Source organism: Coregonus lavaretus, assembly GCF_964263955.1.
Source record: "Coregonus lavaretus genome assembly, contig: HAP1_SCAFFOLD_1840, whole genome shotgun sequence".
In the NCBI taxonomy this organism is placed as follows: Eukaryota; Metazoa; Chordata; class Actinopteri; order Salmoniformes; family Salmonidae; genus Coregonus; species Coregonus lavaretus.
Genome location: NW_028166772.1, coordinates 43169 through 61738, shown reverse-complemented (window position 1 = coordinate 61738; position 18570 = coordinate 43169). Strand labels below are relative to the sequence as shown.

The window sequence follows — 18570 nt, the reverse complement described above, 5'->3', positions numbered from 1 at the left end:
AGCACCATAAAACTCATGATACCCTTCGCCAGCTCATATCTGTGTGAAGCTGGATTCAGTGCTCTCGTCTGCATTAAAACCAAATATTGATCCAGGTTGGACGTGACAGAGATGAGATGAGGTGCGCCCTGTTGACCACGCCCCCTGACTTTGAGAAGCTCCGACGCGTCATTACATTTACATTTACGTCATTTAGCAGACGCTCTTATCCAGAGCGACTTACAAATTGGTGCATTCACCCTATAGCCAGTGGGATAACCACTTCACAATTATTATTATTATTATTTTTATTTTATTTTTTTAGGGGGGGGTGGGGGGTAGAATGATTACTTTATCCTATCCCAGGTATTCCTTAAAGAGGTGGGGTTTCAAATGTCTCCGGAAGGTGGTGATGGTCATGCATCAAGCCACACCCATCTCATTAGTGGTGGCGAGATAAGATCCATTATGTCAGACTAATTTGCAGTTGACTGTCAAAGCCCCAAATTAAAAGTATTGTCACGGCCGTCTACGGAAGGAGTGGACCAAAGCGCAGCGTTTGTAGCGAACATGACTTTATTAAAGTTAAAGTGCACGAACGAGAAAACAATAAACAATGACGGATAGTGAAGTCCTCAGTACACAGACTGAAACATGGAACAAAAACCCACAACCCTAAGGTGAACCCTGACAGTTTAAATATGGCTCCCAATCAGAGATAACGAGCCGACAGCTGACACTCGTTACCTCCGATTGGGAGTCACATGACGAGACAAGACACTACAACCAAAACCAAAACACAACCAAATGAACACACCCTATACCCAACACAACCAAATGAATACACCCTGGCTCAAACTACACAGTCCCGGAGCCAGAGCGTGACAGTACCCCCCCCTAAAGGCGCGGACTGCGACCGCGCCTCAATACGGGCTAAACAAGGGAGGGCTGGGCGGGCATACCTCCTCGGCGGTGGCTCTGGCTCCGGCCTTGATCCCCACCTCCTCTCCAACCCCCCAAAGTACCCCTGGTCCTGTCTAGCCCCGCTGGCCGGAGCCGGACTGACGACACGCGCCCCTGGCTTGGTGCGTGGAGGACGAACGGGCCTTACCAGGCTGACGACGCGCACCACTGCCTTGGCGCGGGGAGCAGGAATGGGCCGGACCGGGCTGACGAAGCGCACCCTTGACTTGGTGCGGAGAGCGGGACCGGGCCGGACAGGGCTGACGAAACGCACCACAGACTTGGTGCGGGGAGCAGGAACGGGCCGGACAGGGCCGACGAAACGCACCCTAGGCTTGATGCGTGGAGCCGGAACGGGCCTCCCCAGGCTGACGACTCGCATCCCTGGCTTGGTGCGAGTAGCAGGAGTGGGCTGGATCAGGCTGACGGCTCACACCCTTGGCTTGGTGCGAGTAGCAGGGACGAGCTGAACCAGGCTGACGACTCGCACCCTTGGCTTGGTGCGAGTGGCAGGAACAGGCCGGTTCGGGCTGGCGACGCACACCGTAGGTTCTGTGCGTGGAACAGGAACAGGCCGGACCGGGCTGGCGACGCGCACCGTAGGTTTGGTGCGAGTGGCAGGAACAGGCCGGGTCGGGCTGGCGACGCGCACCGTAGAGTTGGTGCGGGTGGCAGGAACAGGCCGGACCGGGCTGGCGACGCGCACCGTAGGTTTGGTGCGAGTGGCAGGAACAGGCCGGGTCGGGCTGGCGACGCACACCGTAGGCTTGGTGCGGGTGGCAGGAACAGGCCGGGCTGGGCTGGCGACGCACCCCGTAGGCTCTGTGCGTGCAGCAGGAACAGGCCGGGCTGGGCTGACGACGCACACCGTAGGTTTAGTGCGTGGAGCAGGAACAGGCCGGGCTGGGCTGGCGACGCACACCGTAGGTCTTGTGCGTGGAGCAGGAACAGGCCGGGCTGGGCTCGCGACGCACACCGTAGGTTTAGTGCGTGGAGCAGGAACAGGCCGGGCTGGGCTGGCGACGCACACCGTACACTTGGTGCGGGTGGCAGGAACAGGCCGGGCTGGGCTGGCGACGCACACCGTAGGTTTAGTGCGTGGAGCAGGAACAGGCCGGGCTGGGCTGGCGACGCACACCGTAGGTTTAGTGCGTGGAGCAGGAACAGGCCGGGCTGGGCTGGCGACGCACACCGTAGGTCTGGTACGTGGAGCAGGAACAGGCCGGACAGGGCTGTCGACGCACACCGTAGGCTTTGTGCGTGGAGCAGGAACAGGCCGGGCTGGGCTGGCGACGCACACCGTGGACTTGGTGCGTGGAGTAGGAACAGGCCGGTCCATACTGGGAACACACACCACTGGCCTTAACCGGGGATCAGGAACGGGCCGGACCGGACTGGTAACACACCTCAGTCTCTCACGCCGTGCCTCCACTACTTCCCTCCCTCTACTCGCCAATGGCTCCCGTAATCCGGTAGCCTTCTCTCCACGTCTCCCTGTGGCAGCCTCCTGCTGCCCAGCCGCCCAAGCCATGTGCCCCCCCCCAAAAACTTTTTGGGGTTGCCTCTCGTCCTTCCGACGATGGCCCTGCTGACGCCGTTGCTCCTCTCTCGCCAGGGCCTTGATCCTCCCCCAAGGTCCCTTGCCCCCGAGCATGTCCTCCCAGGACCACGATTTGCCCACCTGGGCCATCGCCAGCCTCTCGATCTCCTTACCCGGCGCTTCCTCCCATGTCCAGTCTCCTTGCTCCTGGACACGCTGCTTGGTCCTTTTGTGGTGGGTTTTTCTGTCACGGCCGTCTACGGAAGGAGTGGACCAAAGCGCAGCGTTTGTAGCGAACATGACTTTATTAAAGTTAAAGTGCACGAACGAGAAAACAATAAACAATGACGGATAGTGAAGTCCTCAGTACACAGACTGAAACATGGAACAAAAACCCACAACCCTAAGGTGAACCCTGACAGTTTTAAATATGGCTCCCAATCAGAGATAACGAGCCGACAGCTGACACTCGTTACCTCCGATTGGGAGTCACATGACGAGACAAGACACTACAACCAAAACACAACCAAATGAACACACCCTATACCCAACACAACCAAATGAATACACCCTGGCTCAAACTACACAGTCCCGGAGCCAGAGCGTGACAAGTATGTGATGGTGAGTTGAGAATACGAACAGAAATACTGTTAGAATGTTTTGCAATTGACTGCCATAGCCCCCCACCCAAAAAAAAACCATTGGCTGTTAATTACACAATTTGGCCTGTTAATTACATAATGGGTGGGGTCGCGAGAATTTTCAGATATCAAAATGGGGTCGTCGGCCAAAAAAGTTTACGAACCAATGTAGTACTCTTGACCAGAGCCATTCACTTCCTGGAGCAGCTAGCAGTAGGAAGGCATTATGGACACAAAGAGACACACACGGTTGCTTGCCTGAGGAGCTACTCTGTTGTTGGGATCATGCTTTAACCCAGCTCCCTCCTCCCCCCTCTGTCCCCCCTCCGCACCACACAGCCCCTTGCTCTCTGCTCTGCCCAGTCAAGGTTAAAGTCATTCTATTAACCCAGTCAAAGTTACTTCAGCTCTTTCTTCTGCTGTTGTCTTGGCTCGGCTCGGCTCGGCTTGGCTGCTTAGTGAACTATCCACCCAGCGACCCTGAAGGCTTCTAGCAGAAATCTGAGTGTCGGAGGAGGCGGACGCTTAGGCCACGTCCTACCGGCTCACCGAGCTGAGAGTGAGCGAGAGAGAGAGAGAATCCATGCCACCATTGATTACTTGTGTGCACAGGGGCAAGGGACTGTGAGTGTGTGTGTGTGTGTGCACAGGGGCAAGGGACTGTGTGTGTGTGAGACACGACATCAAGGCTGTAACAAAACGTGGAAAAAGTCAAGGGGTCCGACTACTTTCGGAATGCACTGTGTGTGTGTATATATATATATATATATATATATATATATATATATATATATATATACTATCCACCCATATATATACAGTGGGGGAAAAAAGTATTTAGTCAGCCACCAATTGTGCAAGTTCTCCCACTTAAAAAGATGAGAGAGGCCTGTAATTTTCATCATATGTACACGTCAACTATGACAGACAAATTGAGGAAAGAAAATCCAGAAAATCACATTGTAGTATTTTTAATGAATTTATTTGCAAATTATGGTGGAAAATAAGTATTTGGTCACCTACAAACAAGCAAGATTTCTGGCTCTCACAGACCTGTAACAACTTATTTAAGAGGCTCCTCTGTCCTCCACTCGTTACCTGTATTAATGGCACCTGTTTGAACTTGTTATCAGTATAAAAGACACCTGTCCACAACCTCAAACAGTCACACTCCAAACTCCACTATTGCCAAGACCAAAGAGCTGTCAAAAGACACCAGAAACAAAATTGTAGACCTGCACCAGGCTGGGAAGACTGAATCTGCAATAGGTAAGCAGCTTGGTTTAAAGAAATCAACTGTGGGAGCAATTATTAGGAAATGGAAGACATACAAGACCACTGATAATCTCCCTCGATCTGGGGCTCCACGCAAGATCTCACCCCGTGGGGTCAAAATGATCACAAGAACGGTGAGCAAAAATCCCAGAACCACACGGGGGGACCTAGTGAATGACCTGCAGAGAGCTGGGACCAAAGTAACAAAGCCTACCATCAGTAACACACTACGCCGCCAGGGACTCAAATCCTGCAGTGCCAGACGTGTCCCCCTGCAGTGCCAGTACATGTCCAGGCCTGTCTGAAGTTTGCTAGAGTGCATTTGGATGATCCAGAAGAGGATTGGGAGAATGTCATATGGTCAGATGAAACCAAAATAGAACTTTTTGGTAAAAACTCAACTCGTCGTGTTTGGAGGACAAAGAATGCTGAGTTGCATCCAAAGAACACCATACCTACTGTGAAGCATGGGGGTGGAAACATCATGCTTTGGGGCAGTTTTTTTGCAAAGGGACCAGGACGACTGATCCGTGTAAAGGAAAGAATGAATGGGGCCATGTATCGTGAGATTTTGAGTGAAAACCTCCTTCCATCAGCAAGGGCATTGAAGATGAAACGTGGCTGGGTCTTTCAGCATGACAATGATCCCAAACACACCGCCCGGGCAATGAAGGAGTGGCTTCGTAAGAAGCATTTCAAGGTCCTGGAGTGGCCTAGCCAGTCTCCAGATCTCAACCCCATAGAAAACCTTTGGAGGGAGTTGAAAGTCCGTGTTGCCCAGCGACAGCCCCAAAACATCACTGCTCTAGAGGAGATCTGCATGGAGGAATGGGCCAAAATACCAGCAACAGTGTGTGAAAACCTTGTGAAGACTTACAGAAAATGTTTGACCTGTGTCATTGCCAACAAAGGGTATATAACAAAGTATTGAGAAACTTTTGTTATTGATCAAATACTTATTTTCCACCATAATTTGCTAATAAATTCATTAAAAATCCTACAATGTGATTTTCTGGAATTTATTTTCTCATTTTGTCTGTCATAGTTGACGTGTACTTGTGATGAAAATTACAGGCCTCTCTCATCTTTTTAAGTGGGAGAACTTGCACAATTGGTGGCTGACTAAATACTTTTTTCCCCCACTGTATATATATGGGGGGATAGTATATATAAATAATTGTAAAGTGGTTATCCCACTGGCTATAGGGTGAATGCATCAATTTGTGAGTCGCTCTGGACTAGAGCGTCTGCTAAATGACGTAAATGTGCCCTTGAGCAAGGCACTTAACCCTAATTGCTCCTGTAAGTCGCTCTGGATAAGAGCGTCTGCTAAATGACTAAAATGTAAATGTAAAATGTTCATAAGAAGCGTTTCAAGGTCCTGGAGTGGCCTAGCCAGTCTCCAGATCTCAACCCCATAGAAAATCTGTAGTTGTGTGCTTGTGGTCAGGAGTTGTGTTGTTTTTGTGGTCAGTAGTTGTGGTCAGTAGTTGTGTGGTTGTGGTCAGTAGTTGTGTGGTTGTGGTTAGTGTCTAAACTACAGTTGTTGCATGTGAAAACTGAAAGAAGTGATTGGGTGAAATATAAAGGGGAGTGACTGTGTTGCTAGGCAACGGTCCTTGGCAGGCCTGCTACCTCCATGGCTAAAGCTTGTGCTTTGAAACTAAGTAAATACTTCACTCTGACCCACAAAACATATTTGCTAGATTCATGATAGTGTTGTTAGTCAAAGCAAATAAAATGCACTTCAAAACGTTATGTAGTTTTATTGGAATTTGCAGCTGTTGTTGGTAAGTAATGAATTTGCTAGCTTCTGACATGACTTACTGCATCTAGAAAGAGAGCAGTTGATGGGTTACTACAACAGCTCTATCTATTGATTGGTAGAAGCTATTCCGAATATTTTCAGATTTGAAAAGCATAGAAGTAGAGGAAGATTTCATATGCTCAAAGTTTTTGTCTGACTTATTGGGGGAGTGGTCAAAATGGCAGTTGTTTGGAAAAAGTTGGGGAAAATATGTTAATGCAGTTACTAAAACAGCTGTATCGTTAGATCCGTCGTGGATATATTTGTTCCGTGAACAGATTTGAATAGCAGAGAGGTAGACCAAGATGTCATACCCTCTAACCTAATGTATAACTCATTCGGATAGTGGTCAAAAGTTCTGTTGTTTATAAAAAGTTAGAGAAAATGTTGTTGATGCGGCTACTTAAACAGCTGTAACGTTTGATCGGTACCAGATAATTCAGTTATTATAGAGGAAGATTTCATACGCTTTGACTTTTTTTCTGAGTTGTCAAAAGTTACATTGTTGCATTTACAGTGAACGTTGGAAGTGATGATGTCACAATGGGGCGCTTTAGAATGCTGAGAAAAAAGTCCCATTTAAAGTGAATGAAGACGTACAACAAGAAATATCAAATGTTTAATAGTTTTAAAAAGTATAAAAACATATCAAAAAGTTGTATGAAAGCAACCTAATCCAGATCAGTCTACACGTTTATAAAGTGCTCTGAATGGGGAGGGGAAAACTGAAAACTAGCTGTTATTGGCAGAGAGATTTGGAACTCTCTTTCTTATTGGTCTATTAACTAATTTATCACCTGGTGATGTCACCAGGCAGGCCAAAACTCCATCCCACCAAAACAGGCTGACATTGCAGGCGGTCTTTTCAAACTGCTCTTACACTAAAAGGGAATTATCATAATTTTCACAATTTCACAGTATTATTCCAACCTCATAGTGTGGGAAATCACGTTTTTGACTTCACTGGGCCTTTAAAGGTCATTTCCGATTGTGCTGACACATGCAGCGTTTACCGTGAATGCAGTCTCCGCTAACGCGGGAACATTGCCTTTACATTTAAATCACGCTGTAACGCTGAACTTCTGCCATACAGATTGAATAGAGCCCTTACTTTGTTAAGCAAATGATTGATAAAAAATCCGTACCTCTATTCCCCAGGGTTGACCATTGGAACAACGAGAAAGAGCGTGTGGTGCTGATCACAGACAACTCCCTGCTGGTCTGTAAGTACGACTTCGTCATGCTCAACTGTGAGCAGATACAGAGAATCCCTCTCAACTTTGTAGACCGCATCTCCCACGGCAACTTCAGCTTCCCTCAGCGGTCTCTCCTCACGTGAGTACCCCTCTCCTCTCATCTTCCTCCTCCCTTTGTTCAATAGTCATCTACAGTCATTTCCCCTGCCCAACTATTCGCAGCAATGCTCTGTCCTGCAAGCATCCAATTCTAACAGCTGATTGTGTCTGTGGTCATATTTCCACAGGCCTACAATGCTAACAACTGTTTATGCTGTATGTCTGTATATTCAGGGCCAGAAGGTATACTGTTAGGGGGCCAATTCAGTAATAGCAGTGGTTTGAGGTGGAAGTATTAACAGTGGTTATTAGCAGTGGTTGGAGGTAGAATTATTAGCAGTGGTTTGAGGTGGAAGTATTAACAGTGGTTATTAGCAGTGGTTGGAGGTAGAATTATTAGCAGTGGTTGGAGGTGGAAGTATTAACAGTGGTTATTAGCAGTGGTTGGAGGTAGAATTATTAGCAGTGGTTGGAGGTGGAAGTATTAACAGTGGTTATTAGCAGTGGTTGGAGGTAGAATTATTAGCAGTGGTTGGAGGTGGAAGTATTAAGTGGTTGGTGGTGGAAGTATTAGCAGTGGTTATTAGCAGTGGTTGGTGGTAGAATTATTAGCAGTGCTGGGAGGTGGAAGTATTAAGTGGTTGGTGGTGGAAGTATTAGCAGTGGTTGGAGGTGGAAGTATTAAGTGGTTGGTGGTGGAAGTATTAGCAGTGCTGGGAGGTGGAAGTATTAAGTGGTTGGTGGTGGAAGTATTAAGTGGTTGGTGGTGGAAGTATTAGCAGTGGTTGGAGGTGGAAGTATTAAGTGGTTGGTGGTGGAAGTATTAGCAGTGCTGGGAGGTGGAAGTATTAAGTGGTTGGTGGTGGAAGTATTAGCAGTGGTTGGAGGTGGAAGTATTATTAGTGGTTGGAGGTGGAAGTATTAACGTTGGTTGGAGGTGGAAGTATTAGTAGTGGTTGAAGGTGACAGTATTAGCAGTGGTTGGAGGTGGAAGTATTAACAGTGGTTATTAGCAGTAGTTTGAAGTGGAAGTATTAGCAGTAGTTGGACGTGGAAGTGTTAACAATGGCTAGAGAACAGTGGTTATTAGCAGTAGATGGAGGTGGAAGGATTAGCAGTGGTTGGAAGTGTCAACGATGTAGTGATGGTGTGGTGGGGAATCAGGCGCAGAAGCAGAGGTACAGTCCAACAAGACTTTACTATGCAAAAATAATCCACAAACGGCAGGAGGCCAAACAGACGCGCACAGGCGTCAACACACGATCGCACGAAAACACAGTGCGCAAAACTCTCCTAAACAGAGGAGGACACTACTAATCCTGGCGTACTGGAAAAAATAACACAGCTACGCAACCATCTGACAAGCGACAATTACACACAACACTATACACACAAACAGGGAACTAAATAGGGTGCATAATGAGACCTAACACAAAACAGGTGTGGCTAACAGACAAAACTAATCAAACAGGAAACACAGAACATAGAACGGTGGCAGCTAGAATTCCGGAGACGACGAACGCCGAAGCCTGCCCGAACAAGGGAGAGAGGCAGCCTCGGCCGAAACCGTGACAGTACCCCCCCATTGACGCGCGGCTCCAGACGCGCGCCGACTCCGGCCTTGGGGACGACCCGGAGGCCGCGGCGCAGGGCGCGTCGGATACCCCCGATGGAATTCCGTCAGGAGCGACGGGTCCAAAATGTCTCTCCTCGGCACCCAGCACCGCTCCTCCGGACCGTACCCCTCCCACTCCACTAGATACTGAAGACCCCCCCTCCGACGTCTAGAATCCAAGATGGATTTCACGGTGTACGCCGGTGCCCCCTCGATGTCCAACGGGGGCGGAGGAGTCTCCAAGATCTCATGTTCTTGGAGTGGGCCCGCTACCACCGGCCTGAGAAGGGACACATGGAACGAGGGGTTAATACACTTATACTCCACTGGTAACTGTAATCTATAACAAACCTCGTTCAACCTTCTCAGGACTTTAAATGGCCCTACAAACCGCCGACCCAGTTTCCGACAGGGCAGGCGGAGGGGCAGGTTTCTGGCAGAGAGCCAGACTCGATCTCCAGGTGCGTACACAGGCCCCTCACTGCGGTGTAGGTCGGCGCTCGTCTTCTGTCGACGTATGGCACGCTGCAGATGGACGTGTGCAGCGTTCCACGTCTCCTCCGAGCGCCGCACCCACTCATCCACAGCGGGGGCCTCGATCTGGCTCTCATGCCATGGTGCCAGAACCGGCTGGTACCCTAAAACACACTGAAAAGGGGTTAGTTGGGTGGAGGAGTGGCGGAGAGAGTTCTGTGCCATCTCGGCCCAGGGCACATATCTCGCCCACTCCTCCGGCCGGTCCCGGCAGTATGTTCTGAGAAACCTGCCCACATCCTGGTTTACGCGTTCCACCTGCCCATTACTCTCCGGGTGGTAACCCGAGGTGAGGCTCACCGAGACCCCCAACCGCTCCATAAAAGCTCTCCAGACTCTGGAGGTGAATTGGGGACCCCGGTCAGCCACAATGTCCTCGGGCACCCCGTAGTGCCGGAACACATGAGTGAATAGTGCTTCGGCGGTCTGTAGGGCAGTAGGAAGACCCGGCATGGGGAGCAAACGACAGGCCTTAGAGAACCGGTCCACAACGACCAGGAGTGTAGTATTCCCTTGAGAGAGGGGAAGGTCAGTTATAAAATCCACCGAGAGGTGGGACCATGGTCGTTGTGGAACGGGCAGGGGCAGTAACTTACCCCTAGGCAGATGTCTAGGCGCCTTACACTGGGCGCACACCGAGCAGGAGGAAACATAAACCCTCACATCCCTGGCCAACGTGGGCCACCAATATTTGGCACTAAGACAGTGCACTGTCCGGCCGATACCCGGATGTCCAGAGGAGGGTGACGTGTGAGCCCAATAGATCAATCGATCCCGACACTCGAGCGGAACATACTTCCGACCCTCCGGGCATTGTGGTGGACTAGGGTCGGTGCGTAATGCCCGCTCGAGCTCAGAATCGAGCTCCCACACCACCGGTGCCACTAGACACGACTCCGGCAGTATGGGAGTGGGCTCCACGGACCTCTCCTCCCCGTCATACCGCCGAGACAGCGCATCTGCCTTACCGTTTTGTGACCCAGGGATGTAGGTGATCTTAAAAGAGAAACGGGTCAAAAACATACTCCATCTAGCCTGTCGAGGGTTCAGCCTCCTCGCTGCCCGGATGTACTCCAGGTTACGGTGGTCCGTCAAAATGAGGAAAGGGTGTTGAGCCCCCTCAAGCCAGTGCCTCCACACCTTAAGGGCCTGTACCACAGCTAACAGCTCCCTGTCCCCTACGTCATAATTTCGCTCCGCCGGGCTGAGCTTCTTGGAATAGAAGGCACAGGGGCGGAGTTTAGGTGGCGCGCCTGACCGTTGTGAAAGCACGGCGCCAATACCGGCCTCAGACGCGTCCACCTCTACCTGAAATGGTAAAGAGGGATCCGGATGCGCCTGCACCGGAGCCGAGGTGAACAGGTCCTTCAGCTTCTCAAACGCCCTGTCCGCCTCGACTGACCACTGCAGACGCACCGGGCCCCCCTTTAAGAGAGACGTGATGGGAGCTGCCACTTGCCCAAAACCCCGGATAAACCTCCGGTAGTAATTCGCAAACCCCAAAAACTGCTGCACCTCTTTCACAGTGGTTGGTGTTTGCCAATTACGCACGGCTGACACTCGGTCTACCTCCATCTTCACCCCTGACGCAGACAACTGATACCCCAAAAAGGAAATCGACTCCTGGAAAAACAGACACTTCTCTGCCTTCACATACAGGTCGTGCTCCACCAGCCTCCGCAACACCCTGCGCACCAGGGCCACATGCTCGACACGGGTAGGTGAGTACACGAGAATGTCATCTATGTACACCACGACTCCCTGTCCCTGCATGTCCCTGAAGATCTCATCCACGAATGATTGGAAAACTGACGGAGCATTCATCAACCCGTATGGCATGACTAGATACTCGTAATGGCCCGAGGTGGTACTAAAGGCTGTTTTCCATTCATCATCCTTCCTGATGCGCACCAAGTTGTACGCGCTCCTGAGATCTAATTTCGTGAAGAAACGCGCCCCATGCAACGACTCAGTCATGGTCGCAATCAGCGGGAGTGGATAACTATACTTCACCGTAATCTGATTGAGACCACGGTAATCGATGCACGGACGCAAACCCCCATCCTTTTTCTTCACGAAAAAGAAACTCGAGGACGCGGGGGAAGTGGACGGCCGTATGTATCCTTGTCTCAGTGATTCGTCTATGTAAACCTCCATAGCTTTCTTCTCCTCCTGAGACAGAGGATACACATGACTCCGTGGGAGCGCAGCTCCTGCCTGAAGGTCTATCGCACAATCCCCCTGCCTATGGGGTGGCAACCGCGTCGCCCTCGCCTTACTAAACGCAATAGCCAAATCCCCATACTCAGGTGGAATGTGCAATGCGGGCACCTGGTTTGGACTCTCCACCGAGGTAGCCCCTATGGAAACGCCCAAACATCTACCCACACACTGAGCAGACCACTCCATCAGAGCCCTCTCCTGCCACGAAATAACGGGGTTATGGGTACTTAACCAGGGCATGCCCAGCACCACCGGATACGCAGGAGAGTCAATCAGAAACAGTTGAATTATCTCCTGATGACTCCCCTGCGCACACATCCTAAGTGGCGCCGTGACCTCCCTGATTAAGCCCGTACCCAACGGACGACTATCTAGGGCGTGAACGGGAAAAGGAACATCAACAGGGAGAAGGGGAAACCCTAACTCTAAACAAAACTTCTTATCAATAAAATTCCCAGCCGCGCCTGAATCTACCAGCGCCTTATACTGGGAATGAGGTGCCACCTGCGGAAAACGCACAGGCATACAAAAATGGGCAACAGTGAGCTCTGGGTGAGTGGGGCGCCTACTCACCTGGAGGGAATCCCCAGTGCGGGACCTGTCGTCATCTCCCCGAGGAGGCCATCCCCAGCACCTAGCCGCGGTGTGTCCTCCCCGACCACAGTTGGTGCGGTGGATGGACCCCCTCACCTGCCGACTCCTCCTATCTCTAGCGCCAGCGCCCCCGAGCTCCATAGGACACGGCTCGGATGCGCTGGAGGGTGAAATGGACGGACCCCCCTCAGGACGTCCGCGGGTGGCCAATAGGTTATCTAACCTGATTGACATGTCGACCAGCTGGTCGAAAGAGAGACTGGTGTCCCTACAGGCCAGCTCCCTACGGACGTCCTCTCTTAGGCTACATCGATATATATCGACGAGGGCCCGCTCATTCCACCCTGCATCAGCCGCTAGAGTACGGAATTCAAGCGCGAATTCCTGAGCACTCCTCCTCCCCTGCCGGAGGAAGACCAGACGCTCCCCCGCCGCTTTCCCCTCCGGGGGATGGTCGAACACCGCCCTAAAGCGGCGGGAGAACTCGTCGTAGGTGATACTCGCGGCGTCGATCTTCCTCCACTCCGCGTTGGCCCATTCCAACGCCTTCCCGGACAGGCAGGATATCAGGGCAGACACGCTCTCATGCCCCGAGGGTGCCGGGTGTACGGTGGCCAGGTACAACTCCACCTGGAGGAGGAATCCCTGACACCCAGCCGCGGTTCCGTCGTAGGCCCTCGGGAGAGCGAGTCGGATCCCTCGGTGTTCTGGCGCTGGAATGGGCAGGCTGGCCGATGGTGCTGGCTGGGCTGGCGGTGAGGAAGGTGTTGGAGGTGCGCCCCAGCCTCGGAGCGTGGTGATTACCTCCTGCAGGGCGGTTCCCATCTGGAGGATCTGTTCCTGTTGCTCCCGAACCTGGACCTCCAGTCTCGTCGGCGCTGCTTCGGCTCCCGCTGATTCCATGTTTTGGGTGTGTAATTCTGTCAACGATGTAGTGATGGTGTGGTGGGGAATCAGGCGCAGAAGCAGAGGTACAGTCCAACAAGACTTTACTATGCAAAAATAATCCACAAACGGCAGGAGGCCAAACAGACGCGCACAGGCGTCAACACACGATCGCACGAAAACACAGTGCGCAAAACTCTCCTAAACAGAGGAGGACACTACTAATCCTGGCGTACTGGAAAAAATAACACAGCTACGCAACCATCTGACAAGCGACAATTACACACAACACTATACACACAAACAGGGAACTAAATAGGGTGCATAATGAGACCTAACACAAAACAGGTGTGGCTAACAGACAAAACTAATCAAACAGGAAACACAGAACATAGAACGGTGGCAGCTAGAATTCCGGAGACGACGAACGCCGAAGCCTGCCCGAACAAGGGAGAGAGGCAGCCTCGGCCGAAACCGTGACAGGAAGTGTATGTTTTAACAGTGCTTATTAGCAGTGGTTGGAGGTGGAAGTCTTAACAGTGGTTATTAACAGTGGTTGGAGGTGGAAGTTTTAGCAGTGGTTGGAGGTGGACATTTTAGCAGTGGTTGAAGGTGTAGTATTAACAGTGGTTGAAGGTGGAAGTATTAACAGTGGTTGGAGGTGGAAGTATTAACAGTGGTTGGAGGAGGCAGTATTGGCAGTCGTTGGAGTTGGAAGTATTACAAGTGGTTGGAGGAGGTTGTATTAGCAGTGGTTGGAGATGGAAGTATTAGCAGTGGTTAGAGGTGGACGTATTAACAGTGGTTATTGGCAGTAGTTTGAGGTGGAAGTATTAGCAGTGCTGGGAGGTGGAAGTATTAAGTGGTTGGTGGTGGAAGTATTAAGTGGTTGGTGGTGGAAGTATTAGCAGTGCTGGGAGGTGGAAGTATTAAGTGGTTGGTGGTGGAAGCATTAGCAGTAGTTGGACGTGGAAGTGTTAACAATGGTTATTAGCAGTGGTTGGAGGTGGAAGTATTAACAGTGGTTATTAGCAGTGGTTGGTGGTGGACGTATTAACAGTTGTTTTTAACAGTGGTTGGAGGTGGAAGTACTAGCAGTGGTTGGAGGTGGAAGTACTAGTAGTGGTTGGAGGTGGAAGTATTATCAGTGGCTGGAGGTGGAAGTATTAACAGTGGTTATTAGCAGTGGCTGGAGGTGGAAGTATTAGCAGTGGTTGGAGGTGGAAGTATTAACAGTGGTTATTAACAGTGGTTGGAGGTGGAAGTATTAACAGTGGTAGGAGGTGGAAGTTTTAGCAGTGGTTGGAGGTGGAAGTTTTAGCAGTGGTTGGAGGTAGAAGTGTTAGCAGTTGTTGGAGGTGTACATTTTAACAGTGCTTAATAACAGTGGTTGGAGGTGGCAGTAATAGCAGTGGTTTTAGGTGGCAGTATTAGCAGTGGTTGGAAGTGGAAGTTTTAAAAGTGGTTGGAGGTGGAAGTATTAACAGTGCTTATTAGTGGTTGGTGGTGGAAGTATTAACAGTGGTTGTTAACAATGATTGTAGGTGGAAGTATTAACAGTGGTTGGAGGTGGAAGTATTTACATTGGTTGAAGGTGTAATATTAACAGTGGTTGAAGGTGGAAGTATTGGCAATATTTTAGGTGCATGTATTAGCAGTGGTTTAGGTGGAAGTATTAACAGTGGTTGGAGGTGGAAGTATTAACAGTGGTTGGAGGTGGAAGTATTAGCAGTGGTTAGAGGAGGCAGTATTAGCAGTGGTTGGAAATGGAAGTATTAATAGTGTTTATTAGCAGTGGTTGGAAATGGAAGTATTAATAGTGTTTATTAGCAGTGGTTGGAAGTGGAAGTAATAACTGTGGTTGGAGTTGGAAGTATTAACAGTGGTTGGAGGTGGAAGTATTAACAGTGGTTGGAGGTGGAAGTATTAACAGTGGTTATTAGCATTGGTTGGAGGTGGAAGTATTAACAGTGGTTGGAGGTGGATGTATTGGTAGTGGTTAGAGGAGGCAGTATTAACAGTAGTTGGAGGTGGATGTATTGGTAGTGGTTAGAGGAGGCACTATTAACAGTAGTTGTTATTCTGTGTATTTTCCTCATGTCACTATTTCTTATTCAGTTTAATTTTGTGTCTTGATCTTTAACTCTGTCTCGTTGGAAAAGGACCCGTAAGCAACTGTTGTTTACATGTAAAATTTCATCATCATATCTCATGCCATTATTACACTGGGTACGTCCCAAATGGCCCCCTATTCCCTACATAGTGCACTACTTTTGACCAGGGCCCTATGTAGTGAATTGTACAGGGAATAGGGTTCAATTTGGGATGCAGTGCATGAAATGGTCTTTGTTAGTAATAATGACATGTTTGAACTGATTCCAAAGCTTGATTTGGGTGCAGGGAAGAACGATTGCCTCCTCTCATTGATGCCACGGGAGTTCAGAAAACAGGATCCCCATTATAGTTAATGGAAAAATTGCAATCTTCGTGGTCAGTCTTGTAAAAAAATACATAATTCTAAGACAATCATGGTACCAATAATTGCTTCTAATACACCAGATGTACACTGAGTTGCACCCCCTTTTGCCCTCAGAACAGCCTCAATTCGTCGGGGCATGGACTCTACAAGGTGTCGAAAGCGTTCCACGGGGATGCTGGCCCCATGTTGACTCCAATGCTTCCCAAAGTTGTGTCAAGTTGGCTGGATGTCCTTTTGGTGGTGGACCATTCTTGATACACACGGGAAACTGTGCAGCGGCGTTGCAGTTCTTGACTCAAACCGGTGCGCCTGGCACTTACTACCATACCCCGTTCAAAGGCACTTAAATGTTTTTTGTCTTGCCAATTCACCCTCTGAGTCGCACACATAAACAATCCATGTCTCAATTGTCTCAAGGCTTAAAAATCCTTCTTTAACCCGTCTCCTCCCCTTCAGCTACACTGATTTGAAGTGGATTTAACAGGTGACATCAATAAGGGATCATGGCTTTCACCTGGATTCACCTGATCAGTCTAAAGTCATGGAAAGAGCAGGTGTTCTTAATTTTTTGTACACTCACTGTGTGTCCTTGAATTGATTATTTAAAAATCGCACACAGAAGAAGTTATAAGGATAATTTAGTCGCTAATGTCAGCCTGCAGTACCCCGGTCGGCCTTCAACTTGAGTCACTCAATGAGAGGGGGCAGCACTGAGCTATGTCTCCATGAGACGCCATCTTTGCCAAATTTATTTGGCTTCAATGCACTATTGAGTCTTGTACAACGTAAAACACAAAATAATGCATGCAGAGCAGAATTAGGCCGATACACGCTAATTATCAAAATCCAGAAAAGAGCCGTTAAACTCTACAACCACCTAAAAGGAAGTGATTCCCAAACCTTCCATAACAAAGCCATCACCCACAGAGAGATGAACTTGGAGAAGAGTCCCCTAAGCAAGCTGGTTCTGGGGCTCTGTTCACAAACACAAACAGACCCCACAGAGCCCCAGGACAGCAACACAATTAGACCCAACCAAATCATGAGAAAACAAAAAGAGAATTACTGGACACATTGGAAAGACTGTACCAATCTGGAATGCTATTTGGCCCTAAACAGAGAGTACACAGTGGCAGAATACCTGACCACTGTGACTGACCCAAAATTAAGGAAATCTTTGACTATGTACAGACTCAGTGAGCATAGCCTTGCTATTGAGAAAGGCCGTCGTAGGCAGACCTGGCTCTCAAGAGAAGACAGGCTATGTGCACACTGCCCACAAAATGAGGTGGAAACTGAGCTGCACTTCCTAACCTCCTGCCAAACGTATGACCATATTAGAGACACATATTTCCCTCAGATTACACAGATCCACAAAGAATTAGAAAACAAATCCAATTTTGATAAACTCCCTTATCTACTGGGTGAAAAACCACAGTGTGCCATCACAGCAGCAAGATTTGTGACCTGTTGCCACAAGAAAAGGGCAACCAGTGAAGAACAAACACCATCTTTTTTTATTTTCCCATTTGTACTTTAACTATTTGCACATTGTTACAACACTGTATATAGACATAATATGACATTTGAAATATCTTTATTCTTTTGGAACTTCTGAGTGTAATGTTTACTGTTAATATTTATTGTTTATTTCACTTTTGTTTACTATCTACTTCACTTGCTTTGGCAATGTTAACACACGTTTCCCATGCCAATAAAGCCCTTAAATTGAAAAATTGAATAGAGAGAGAGCGAGAGAGACATAACACCACTGGGCCACGTCAGGACCTCATGACATTAAAGTTTAACGGAGATGGAGATAGCTGCAGCTTCCTTAAAGCTTCCAGAGATATTACAGCTTTAAGAAATACGATTCTGTTCTTTAAACATCTGTACAAAACACATGGCTCTCTCTCTCTCTGTCTCTCTCTCTGTCTCTCTCTCTGTCTCTCTCTCTGTGTCTCTCTCTGTCTCTCTCTCTCTCTCTCTCTCTCTCTCTCTCTCTCTCTCTCTCTCTCTCTCTCTCTCTCTCTCTCTCTCTGTCTCTCTCTCTCTCTGTCTCTCTCTCTCTGTCTCTCTCTCTCTGTCCTCCATTAACTTAGAAATGACTTCTGGACCAACTGTTATTTACTTCCTTATATCATCTCAATGGAGTCGCCCCCTTTCAGAGGGGTTGGTTGGCTAAATGGAATTACTTCTAAAGTGCTGCTGTCATGCAGATAAGGATGTCCCCTTGACAAAAGTAGTACACTATGTAGGGGCCTGGGTTCCATTTGGGACACAGACCAGACATAATTAAATATCCTTTCTACTGAGCTGCTGTCTCTGAACTTTCTATTGATTTATAGACTTGAAAATAGCCATACTTTCTGTTCCTGTGAAGTCTTGCCTCTGTTTACATTCTGGGGATGTGCATTAGTTCCAACCCAAAACTCATCTTACAGACAGGATGAGTCAATCTGAGGGATGCTTTTAGTCTAAGATGGTGTCTGATTGGTCTAAGATGCACTCTAAAATAATAGGTGTGATTTCAGAATCAGAAAACTTTATTGCCATGAAGGTAACAAGGAATCTCTGTTGGACTTGGACTTATAAGCATTTAAAAACATGTACTATTCCAAGGAAGGGACATGTGTACTGTCCACCCTGCCCTGGAGCAGAGAACTAGCCCTGGAGCAGATAACTAGCCCTGGAGCAGAGAACTAGCCCTGGAGCAGATAACTAGCCCTGGAGCAGATAA

General features: G+C 49.0%; 1 protein-coding gene across 1 annotated transcript in view; it reads left to right on the top strand.

Annotated features, from left to right (window-relative positions):
- Positions 1-18570, top strand: part of LOC311114325 (tumor protein p63-regulated gene 1-like protein) — a 48529-nt gene that overhangs the window by 7703 nt on the left and 22256 nt on the right. The window contains exon 4 of the mRNA XM_084189588.1: positions 7364-7540. Coding sequence (XP_084045714.1) covers positions 7364-7540 — 177 coding nt within the window. The remainder of the gene's footprint in view (positions 1-7363; positions 7541-18570) is intronic.